At 39.1% G+C, this 12348-nt stretch overlaps 1 protein-coding gene across 6 annotated transcripts in view; it reads left to right on the top strand.

Moving 5' to 3' along the window:
• Positions 1-966: 966 nt before the first annotated feature.
• The window catches only part of sema3d (semaphorin 3D), a 29525-nt gene continuing 18143 nt past the window's right edge, over positions 967-12348 (top strand). Inside the window, exons 1-6 of one of the 6 annotated variants that reach the window (XM_020704116.2) lie at positions 968-1220; positions 5648-5721; positions 5822-5856; positions 7297-7355; positions 7449-7541; positions 11899-12059. In XM_020704116.2, coding sequence (XP_020559775.1) covers positions 7343-7355; positions 7449-7541; positions 11899-12059 — 267 coding nt within the window. In that variant the 5' untranslated portion in view covers positions 968-1220; positions 5648-5721; positions 5822-5856; positions 7297-7342. Of the gene's footprint in view, positions 1221-5647; positions 5722-5821; positions 5948-7296; positions 7542-11898; positions 12060-12348 lie in introns of those variants that run through there. The other 5 variants (XM_011476194.3, XM_011476198.3, XM_020704117.1 and 2 more) reach the window with 5 other exon arrangements.

Raw genomic sequence — 12348 nt, forward strand, 5'->3', positions numbered from 1 at the left:
TTGTGAGTTATCCTGAGGAAGTGCACACCCTGATACTTAACCTCCCTTTTCCCCACCAGAGAGGGTGGATATTGTTGTAACCTATAAACTTATAACCTAATCCTTTTAGGCAACATGGATCTAGCTGAGAATATGTTGGGACAGCAGGCAACAGGTTAATTATATCCAGGATGTTAGGATGAGCACCAATCATCTTTATTTGTTGTTATGCAAGTTGGGAAAACTGTAGACTATCTCCACATTTCTGTAAAATGTGACTTGAGCACATGCTTGGCTCCAAGAACCTCTTTAGGAAATGTGCTCTTTTATCTCTGTGTACTTTTGCTTCAATTTCCAGCTGCTTCTTTGTTCTTCTTGTGTCCAAGACATGTGGTTAGTTCAGGGTCCCACCCTGGAGGTTCTGCTGTCTGCTGTTTCTGCTCAGCAGCACTCCAGGAATCCCTGAGCATCATATCAGGTTTACAGGGATGATCCCTGCAGGGTTTGAATGAACGTGCCTGCTTACACATGAAAAACAAAAACAAAAAAACTTCACAATTATGGGATTATCACTGGGGCGTAGTGCACATTTTTAAGAGCAAAATCATGAGTCACTTCAGTAGAAAATAAGACACATCTTCACATTGTGAGTCATACATGCAGAAATCTGTGAAAGTGAGCTATCTGAGTGGAGTTTTTATGAATAAATATGTATAAAAGATCATTTAAAGCCTGAAATTATTAATAAATTAGCATGCTGGATCTTTTGTCATTAAGTTAAAAACATGTATGTCAATTTTTTTTTCAATCAATTCATGCGAACATTTTTTAATTTTCAAAGAAATTTTGGCACAGAGGAAGATGATGAGAGTATTCCGCCCTTCCCGTAAAAGCATCACAAGTGGGAGTTTGTCATCCGTCCTCAACTTCCATAGAAAAAAGAAAAACACACACGCAAACACATACAAGACACACCCACACATATCAACACCCTCAGTGGATCAGGAGTTCGCCTTGCGCTTGATTGAACACCGAGAGGGCTGGAAATGTTTGGGAAGTTTTTTTTCTCTAATTCTGCGGGTGCGCGCACAACACCGCTCATTCTGCGGTCGGATCTGAGCTGCGCATGAGTTTGATTCTTAGTTTTATTTTTTTTAAACTTTTTTTTTTTATTCTTTAGTTGAATTTTTCTAAGAGAGACGCTTCAGAGCTGCACTCGTGAAGAGAAGACGATCCAGCAGGTGTGATGAAACGCGCAATGAGCGCACAAATTTACTTCTTTGATCCGCCTTTTTGCCTTTAGCTTTCTGTAACTCGACTCAAAGCGTTAGATAAAACGACGCCTGATTTAAAGCTGTAATAGGGATTTTTGTGTGATTTGGGATGCTCATATTTTCACGAGGCATCGAGAGTTTATTGATAAACAGCTCATTTTCAAACGTAAATTAATATATTAATATCAGTAGATTTCCTCTTAAAATATTATAGTCTGTTATTATGCACCTCTTTTTGCCCCCCCCCCCCCCCCCCCCCCACTTGTTTTAGGCTTAATGTTGAATACAGTTCTATACTACCATGAGTTAATAGATATTTGGACTTATTTAAACGTATGTATCTTTTGCTGGATCTGTTTATTTGACAATAGAAAAAAATCTTGCATTCACATTCTGTTCCAGAAAGTTTAACAGGTAGAGAATGTTTCTGGAAAGAAGATGGAATTTTGAGGTGTGTGCGGTATAGATGTATTTATTCATTTCTGTCTTTACATACCCTGGCTCTGAGTTATTCTGTGACTACTGAACTTTTCAAAGTTTTTTTGTTACTTTTTCTGAGCTGTGGGTTGTTGGGTTTGTTGTGTATGAGTCAGAGAAACTGAGCAGAGGGAAAGACTTCTGATGAGCTCTGGTTTTGTCTGGCTGTTCTTCAGGGTTTGTGTTGACTGAGAATAAGTTTTTTTTTTATGTCACAAGAAGTCAACTTAGAAAATCTTGACTGATCTTTTTGTTTCAGACACCATCCCACCAATATTTTATAGAGAAGATGGTATAAAGACTGCCATCACTTTTATCACTGCTGCCAATTTCTGAGCACTGTAGAGAACTGATATCACTTCTCAGCAGGAATGAATTAGTTTCTAAATGGTGTCATTGTGTGCCAAAAAAGCGTCCAGTGTGAGGTGGTTCTTTCCTGCTCTGTGTCTAATGTCTGAACTAATCTAATGTTATCCATTTAAAACAAAATCAGAGCACTGGCGCTTTGCCTTGTTTTAAATGGCTTACAGCTCCACTCCTGCCCTCTGCAGCTCCTCGTGCGGTTTGTGTCAAGAATCTTTCCTGCGTCAAAAACCCAAAAGCTCAAGTGGTGCTTTTCTAAAACCTAACCGGTTTCAAATGAGGAGTGCTATCAAAACAATCCTCAGCCATGCTGGGCTCCTGCTTTGCCTAATATGGACCCTTTTCCACAATTCTTTTGTGCAGACATGCATGAAAGCCTGCTACCTTTACTGCAGTGATGTTCAAATGTTTGAAAAGTATACAATAACAGCTAGGTGCCAATGACTTGCAGGCAGACATCCTGGCTGGGTTTATCTATTCTGGAACTTTGTGGTCCTTAATACTTCCTCTGTAAAAATCTTACTGCGGCTTTTGTGTACATAAACAGAATAAATGCACTGCGTTGTTTGAGAAAACAAAACAAAAACATGGATTAGATAGGAGTCACGTCCTTAAGAAGAGCTGTTGCATGGCATACATGAGTGTACCAGAGCTCATCTGTATCCTCAGGCTACAGGAGGACAAGTGAGACCGCTTACATCCATCAGTCACTGTTTAATGCCCTATTGCTCCCATCTGCCGGCCTCTGGCTAGTATTAACTTACATGGACACAAATGTTCATACACATTCAGAGCAGCGTACTGGTCTCACCCCAGCAGCAGGATGCGTAGACACTTGTTTTTCATTCGATTCTCCAATAGCCCGTCAGCATGTTTTTCTGTAGCACTGTTTATTCTCTGCTTTTTGTTTTGTTTCCATTTTTGCTATTAAAGAGTCTGAGCACCAATCAAGTATCACGCCAACTTTTTCCCATAATTCTTTCGGCTCTTGTGTGTCAGTTGTCCTAAACTGGCACAGACCCAGTGAATTTAATAAACACGGTTTCAATCCCAACATTATGCGTGAAACTAGTGTTAAATAAAGGAAAGACTATCCATCTTTTCTGTATTTGGTTTCCACACCAGCAGGCTTTTGTGATATTTAGTTACAACTGTTTTTTAAGCAAAAGCAGATCAGAGATGTGCAGAAGATAGACAGGCTGAGCCTCAGGGATGGAATTTCATCCAGATGCACACTTGAATAACAGAAGGATTTCCAATGGAATGTCCTGTAAACTGGGCATTGTCTTCCTCTGATCTTATGCACGTTGATTTCCAGCAATTTTCCGCCATAACGTTGACGTAAGTATGAGAAAGCCAATACCACATTTGATGATTTATTGTATTTATTAGACAGCAGATGGTTTGAAGAAATACAGTCTTTCCTTGAGGAAAAAGTAATTCCTTAGAGGTGCTACATACCTCTAACTAGAATGTTTGGCCCACTATGATGCATTTTTTCCACAGAAGACGTCAATCTGATGCACATCTACATTTCCACATCTCCTTTTTTTTAAATCTTTGGGTGAATGGATCTAGCATGTAAGGAAAGATTTTGCTTGTTTATTTAGTGCTTGAATCAACATGTAATTTTCAAAAGATGTATACACACTGTGCCAAGAGATGCTATTTTTTACTTAAATAAGGTTCAACTCTAAGATGAGTCCCTGCTCGTGGCCTTGATGTTTACTTTATGACTTGGCTAAGCAAATGAGAGAAAATAATATCGACTCATGGAGGGAAAGTTGCCAAAAGCTTTCTGTCTAATTGCATGTGGGAGTATTTGATCTGTGTTCCAGAAATAACCTTATTCAGCCACAACGATCCCATGTTTCATATTCCGTCAAAGTTCATTTCCAGCATATGGTTATGCAGAGGCATCCCAGAGTGGTCCTAACACTGTTTTGACAGGTCTGACATAAATCCTGCACCCATCAGATTAAATCTGTGAATAGCATTTGGACACATGGGCTTATGCTGCTATTTTAGACTTTCTCTGAAGTCACTTATTGTTGAACATAACAGAAACGTCCCTTTCTTTTAAGCACACGCTAAAATAAAGTAAATAATGAGCGGTTGTGGTGCTACCTTGTTCCAACAAAGCTATGTTTGATTTTATAGCTACAATTTGTGACTAAAGTTTATGCCAAAAGCCCAACTTCCCAATTTAATGCCTTTTGCAGGCAGGCATGCACGCATAGGCTCAGTGGCCGTCTTGCATTTTTCGCAATGAGACATGAACTCACACAGACTCACAGGGGAATTACATGCTTGCCTAAACGCAAGACCAAAAAAAAAAGAAGATTGACTATTGCCAAGAAAAACAGCTAATGTCATGAGAGCTCGAAACAATTACCTGTGTTGTTGTGCCAGGTCAGTGCCTGTGGTCAGGGGATAAAGACAAATAGCCATATTAATGCACTCTGTCCTGTGGAGATGGGGGTGCTGATAATAGCTTACTCCACGGGGCAGCTGGGTGTTGCTAAATGCCTCATTAGGGGTGGTCTTTGCAAAAATGCCCACAGTGAAACATTTTTTTAACCATCTGCTCATTTCTTAAGACCAGGGCAGCTTTTGCCGGACTTCAGTCAGCCAAACTTTATAAAACATCCAGTAAATAAGGCATCTTAACCACCAGCAGGAAATGCAGTTACAATTGTTTTTGGAAAGTTGCAAATTCATAAAATACATTTATTAATGAATTACAATTTTAAGATTAGAAGAGTTTGTGTGTGTGTGTGTATGTGTATATATATATATGTGTATATATATATATATATATATACACATATATATATATATATATATATATACACATATATATATATATGTGTATATATATATATATATATATATATATATATATATATATATATGTGTATATATATATATACACACTGTACGTACATACTGGAGAAAGCATGGAAAGTGAAGGTGACATTGGTGCTGTAGTAATTGGAGCACTTGTGGCAGTAACCCCAAAAGTTGGAGGAGTGGCTAAAGCAGATCCCTGGAAAGACCTCGGACATGTCAGTCCACTAAAGCGCAGTGCTGAGAACAGCTAAGATACTGCTCCTACCCCTCAAGCTCCCAGGGGTTTGCGCAGGTGTGTGTGTGTATGTGTGTGTATCTATATCTATATCTATATATATCTCTATATAGATATAGACATAGACATAGACATAGACATATATATATATATATATATATATATATATATATATATATATATATATATATATATGAAGTTTGTTATACTTAAAAGAATCCTGTGTTTTGGCAGGTAATCAGCAGGCAGCAGCACTTTGTTTAAATCTGTCACCATCACTGTCAGAATTGTTTCCCATCACCCCCTGCACCAATTGAAGGCCTATATGCCAAAGATAACAGGGACTCAAGCTGCCAGGAAATAAGGGTGTTAGCTTAACCCTCATGGCAAAAGTGCTGTTTGTTGTCTTTCTCATCTCACTTCTTTTCTCTGTCATTTCTGCATTCTATTGTTTCTGTCCCTGCAGCAGTCATACTTATGGAGGCTTTCTGATGCAAGTCTTCTACTTTACTCCTTATTTATGGGGCATGCTTAGACGAGGTGAGACGTCTGTAAGATGTGGGCACTCAAACTGTGAGAATAGACGCAATATTTAATTGTCCTTTTTCTCACTTGGTAAAATTTTGTCTGTGCTCTCCAGAAGACACTATTGGAAGCATCAGCTCTGCAGCAGCGGTACGACTGTCACATTGCAAACACGGATTAGGTCCATCTCAGTTTCACAGTCTCTCTCAATTACTCATCCATCACACAAGGACAAGTCACGGTGTGTGTTCCTAACCCCGAAGGTGCATCATGGAGCATAACTTTCATCTTAAATAAACATCAGTCTGCTAACTAAAGCCCAAACATTTTGCTCCATGTGTCATATGCCACTGGGGCCTTGTTTTTTTTACAATAAAGCTCTAAATTGGAGTGAATTCATGATCCTGACAGGACTTAACATAAAGCCTGTGTCACTCCAAACAGCTTGGGTATATGCAGATTCAATGGTGTGTTCTTGTGTGCGACCCATCTACATATTTGGCCTGACCCTGTTTATGTTGTCACTTGACAGTTGACGGGTCCTTATCTTGGATGGGGGTAGAGGGAGAGTAATGAGGGCAGTAAAAAGGTCTTAGGACGAGGCTTTCTTTTGATGCGTTCATTACATTTTGTGTTAATTGTCTGGTTAATTAGTGGCTTGAGGGCTTTGAAAATTACAGGAATGCAAGTTGGAAAATAATATTTTAGGGAGTTTACCACCTTTTCTACCAGAAGCTATGAAAAGAGGCTGGTAAAAGGTGAACTGCTTCAGAATTTTTAAATCAATTTTTTTGGTTTCTATTTGTCTTAAAGTAATGTACCGGGTAGTTAAGAATACTTAATGGATGTTTTATGTTTTTAAACCACTGTATTTTGAACCCCACATTTATTCTGAAGTCCTTCTTTAAAAACTTGTATTACTTTTCCTGTTCCCTTAAAAGTTTACATTATTCTAAATCTATGTCTAGCTAGTTTTTTCCTGTTGAGGCAGTGCACACACTGCCGGAGTCATCAGCATATGCGTGACACAGAGGCTAATTTTTCAACGGATGTTCAGCTCGGTGCAACTCTCTTGTCAGAGGGTGGATAAATGTCTGTCCCAGAGTCCTCTTTAGTCTGCTGTGAAGTCCTGAACAGGACATGGTTCATTTTTTACAAGATATAAAAGAGTAGGTGACAGGCTCATCAGCCAAAGGGAGAAAAACAAAAGCAATGTTTTATTTAAGCAAAGAATTAGATGAAATGTTGGAGTGCATTGGTACTGAAGGGGAAAGAGGCTGAAAGAGAAGTGGCTAGTGGGAGGATAGCAGAAAGGGGCTGTTTTGTTAGTGTGACCTTTGTTTGGGGCAAACAGATTTAACCGCAATACAAAAGGAAAGCCCAGTGGCAGGCAACAGCTGAGGTAGGATGGGCAAAGGAAAGGGGACATGCCTGCAGGGTTCCATGGTGAAACAGCTGAATGGCCACAACATAGGCATGTATACACTTCCCCTGTGAGGCTAGATGAGAATGCACACACACACACCCTCATGCATGCTCACTTGTGACCGCTCCTCCCTGCCTTGACTCTTCATGCTGGTCTTTCCGCAGGTTTGTACAGAGGATTGAAAGCAGAGACGGACTTCTCACACACACCATGAAGACAGAGAGTAAGCAGAATCCAAATGCTGGGGATCAGTTCTTTTTGTCTGGCAGGAAGTGCAGCATTAAAGGAACAAGGAATTGGGTTCTGTCCCATCCAGGGGTTCCATTAGTGGGACTGATATTCCTAGTTACCTTTCCCTTTGGAGCGGGGATTAAACAGACTGTCCCCAGGGTCAAATTCAGCCACAAAGGTAAGAACTGATGCATAAGTCTATGTGCTTTATTTTGTTTGTTCCTGTTTCAGACATGACATAGAGAAGTCTCTTCCAGGTTAGGAAGTATTCATGTTAGCCAGCTAAAACATCTCCATCTGCATCTCCAATCTGTTGACTGGCACCCATTATTTCTTCATTACCATTTTTTTTTGTTCATCAAAACAAATTTTTTCCACATCCAGAAAAAAAAAATCTTAAAAGGAGCAATCTATCAAAATTTCTCCAAAAGTTAAAACTTCTTGTAAAAGGAATGTTTTTGTTTGGTTCATCCAATATTTTATAGATTTATATATTTATTTACTATGCAAGTTGCAACTTCTGTTTTGTAATGCATAGCTGTAATACCAACAATGCATTACTCAAAATATCTGTAAATGCTGCTGTAAAATTGAAGCCGTTCTGGATTTGCTGCATCAATGTTTGTTTTTGTCTATTTGGCTTTCATATTATCTGAGTCTGTTAGCTATGTTGCACCATGGAAAGAAAGATAGTTAAAAACTTGCACTCTTAAAATCCTATTGTGAACTTCAGCACAAACTTTGCTTCAAAGTCTCAATTTTTCTTGTGTTGCGTGAAACCAGACAAATGAACTTCAGTTTTGCTCCATAAAACAGAGTTCCTACTGTGACCTCAAAGTAAACTTTGAATTCAACCGCAAAAGGTTCTGGTTTGGTCAAAGCTTCCAAAGCCCCGTCTGTCTGGACAAAGATATACAGATGTGCTCCTAGAGTCCAACATAAATATAACGAAGTATCTGCAGGAATAATGATTATGAGGGAGAGTGTTTTCTCAGCAGTTATGGCATCATTTAGCTCTGCACTTTTCCTTTTTTTACATAAAGCATTTTATGTGTGATTACATTTTAATCAAGTGTCAGAGACTCAACAATAAGACCAGGGAGACGCAGGGGATTAGAAAAGAACAATTCCTGATTAATTCGCAAAAAGCAGGGTGAGCAATAATGAAATAGTCTAGGAAAATGAGTCAGCATGAATAAACTTTGCTTAAACCTAACTACCAAACTGAGACAAAGTAAAACACAGTGACGGAAACAAAAGAAAATGTCTGTATAAATATATTCTACTTATTTATTGTTCATTTAATAGATCTTTTTCATATTTTCTCATATAATGACAAATCTTTGTGTTATTTAAAGATGTTTGAATGCATGTTAGGATTGTGTTTGAAGAATAAAAAACATAAAAAATGAGGAGTTGAGCACTAAAAGGAAACAGCAAAAGTCCATCCATCCATCCATCCATCCATCCATCCATCCATCCATCCATCCATCCATCCATCCATCCATCCATCCATCCATCCATCCATCAGAATCAGAATCAGAATCCTTTTATTGTCATACGCACAGCTTTTACACTGACATACGATATTGTTCCAGTGCAACCCGAACAAGATCAGACATACAACAAATACACATACAGTTCGAGTTTTACTGAGGCAGCTGCAGCGACTGCGCACCTATTTCTTAGGATGGGTAAAGATGGTTACATCCATCCATCCATCCATCCATCCATCCATCCATCCATCCATCCATCCATCCATCCATCCATCCATTTATTTCATACTGTGCCTACACCTTACCCCCCAGTACATTGAACTATTAAATCAGTCAAATGCAGCAGACATGTTTACTTTGCCAGGTGACGCACTTCTAGCAGCACTTCTAAGATTAAAAAAAGGATTTTGTCAAATCAACAAAGTAACAAAGTTTTCCAGAAATTACAAAGAATGAGCATCCCTAAAAATAAATGTCGAAGACTGCAAATTATACTCAAATAAGGCCAAAGTGTTAAAAACATGTGTTAGTCATGTTTAAAGACACTGAAACAGTGACAATTGTAACCTTTGTTCGGTCTGTGGCTTTTTTGTCAGTCAAGGTGTGTGTTTCTTTGCTGTGAGTCAGATCTACTTTACTGTTTATTCATGCAAGCTGCCATCAGAGTATGAGCAAGTTTTCCTGGTGCACCCCTGAGCTTCATCAGCAGAGCCTTGCCCATGTTTGGCTTTATTAGTCAGGATGACTGAGGCATAAAAGAAATCCATCAAAGGCAAATCCTCAGGCCAGTGCACACGTCATGCACAGATCTTGTCATCAGCTCATCAGTGCAAACTGTTCAAAAGCAACACCACCCAGCGGGGATCACTCTTCAAACACCACATCACTCCCTCTGTGAAAGCACAGCCTCAATGAGTGAAGGGTGAGAGGATCAAAGCCAAATTGTCCCTGATTGAGTGAACACCTTCAAAAGAACTGCATGAGCCTCAATCTGTAAATCCAAGAAGTCAAATTGAATCCACAGCATGGAGACCCACTTCACAAATGAGTTTAACGATATACACTATTTTAGTGCAACAAAATGTCAACCAGTAGCTTGATAACTACTCACACTTTTCCCACATTTGTTTGTTACATTTGGTATCAGTACTTCTTGAGAGTCTGTTGTGTTTGGTTTTCATCCCCCCCCCCCATTCTATTTAAATTGATGTTAGATATTATGAATATTGAATGGTGTGTAAATTATTGTATTCTGAACCAAATCCATCCTGGAGTGAAACAAAATAAATTATAAGTTAAATTGATTTTGTAATCAATTTTGCAGCCAGATTTGACACATTTGACATGGCCCAGTTCACACTCGCAGCGGAACAAATGCCTGTTCCATGCAAATGTGGCAGCATTTTAAAAGCTGAAAAAAAGGCTATCAAACATTATAAAATGTATTGCTCAAGCCATGTTGGTATAAATACTCAGTTTTGGGCAGTTCCTTTAAGTTCGGTCTCATATTTTTGTATTTTTTTAGGGAGATTTTCATTCAAATTTCCCTTTGAAATCACCATTTTAAATATTTCATAAACATTTCAGGAGTTTTAAAAATAAAATGTTTTTTTTTTTCCTTTTTCTTTTTTTAATTAGCCGGGTGACCTTTTCTAAACAGTTGATGAAAGTTGTGACCTCAGCACTTTAGGTCCTACCATCTACATAACAAGCAGCTTGCTGCTGTGGAAATATTGTTTTTAAAATTAACACTTGACATTAATTTATGTGACGCAAACCATCAAAGATTGATTTAAACAAGACACGACAGACGACATTTGCTGATGTCATTTTACATTCCCTTCCAGCCATCTTCCACCAAAACCCAGTCCATCTAAAATACACGCTATGTTTATGACAGCTCCTTTGAGTTCCAGTTGGGGACCTAATCCAGAACTATTTAGGATAATGATTCCAGTCCTCTTTGATTACAAAACCCCCCGAAATGTTGAGCAGCAACAGACTGTTTCAATTCACTCATAGTGGTGTGTTTACAGAATAGATTACTGTTAGACAGAGGCTCGAGGGCTTAATGTCTCTATGAGGTTTAGTCTCTGAGGGCACGATAAAAGCAGGAATGAAAGAAATCAGCTCGTGGGGGGTTCTTTGCATTAGTGCTTCTGTATAGGAGGAGGTATTAAGAAGGACTCTGTGGTGTGGAGGGGTCCCAGAAGTTCAAATATTGAAGGTTGCTAACCTCTTCAATCCTTCACACCAAGAGAGTAATCACAATATCAGTCCTTTCAAAGTGACTCCCACAGGACTCCCCCTGCTCTGAGCCAGTGTTTACTCAAGGCATGTTGCTATACTGCTGCACTGAAAAGAGTCTGGTGATTGAAGAGATTTCCTAAGATCAAAAAGATCAAGGACATAACGGCGACCCAAAAAACATAGCTGCAATCTGCTTGGAAAAAAACTGGGAGACCAAAAATGTGCATCTGATACTACTAGCCTTTTTACTCCAACTCTTTTCACACCCGCTGTAATGGTTGAGCAGCAGGTATTCATCAGGCCTTTATTGTGGTCTAATCCCACATTACCCATGGCTACATTTACAGCTCGTGTTGAACGTGATGTTCGGTAATCTCCAAATAAGGTCTCCATGGGAAAGAACAGAAACAGACAGTAAGAGTAAACAAACTCCTCAGTGTCTTCTTTTAATCCTTCACTTTTCAATCTTTTCACATTTGAGAGATGTTTGAAATCTTAATGCAGAGCATTAATGGATAAATGCAATGAAAATACCCAGATGAAGACACCTGATAGTGCACTTATTCAAGGAGCATGCTCTCCAGTTGTTAAGGAATATATTTTTTTACGGTTAAGTGTAGTTGAGGTGTTTAACCAAAGAGGATTAAGTAAATTCAAGTCAAGCTGACATATTTCTTTTTTAAAACAACCAACCGTTTTCTTGACTCCCAAGAATGAGTTAACCCTAGTTTGACCGAATGTGGAGAAGGTTTTTTTGTTGATCCATCCTTCCCTGTGATTCCTTGCCAGAATTACTGCAGGCTGGTAGTATATCACTTCTTGTGGGCCCAGCCGATGGCCTCCACTCACAATCTCTGCTGCTGGATGAAGAAAGAAGTCGTCTTTTGTTGGGAGCCAGGGATCACATCTACCTGCTAGACCTTGACAATCTAGCCAAAGCCCCCAGAAAGGTAAAAACAGAAATTTGTAAAAAAAACAAAAAGTTGAAAACTAAACAGAAACCAAAGTGAGAGAAAATTATAGAATGTATGGAGTCGCAGAAAGAAAGGGTGGAAAAAAAAGTCAGCTCATTGTGAACCCCCATTAAGGAGAGTGACATAAGGTATTTCTTCCCACTATAATGTTACAAAAAGGCACTTAGGCACTCTCTGTTTCAGGGGAAGCACTCCCTACTCGGTCTAAAAACGTCTGTCTGGCAAGGTCGGGGTCATCATGTTAGGCACAGAGAACCCCTCCAGA

This window comes from Oryzias latipes, chromosome 6 (assembly GCF_002234675.1).
Source record: "Oryzias latipes chromosome 6, ASM223467v1".
NCBI lineage: Eukaryota > Metazoa > Chordata > Actinopteri > Beloniformes > Adrianichthyidae > Oryzias > Oryzias latipes.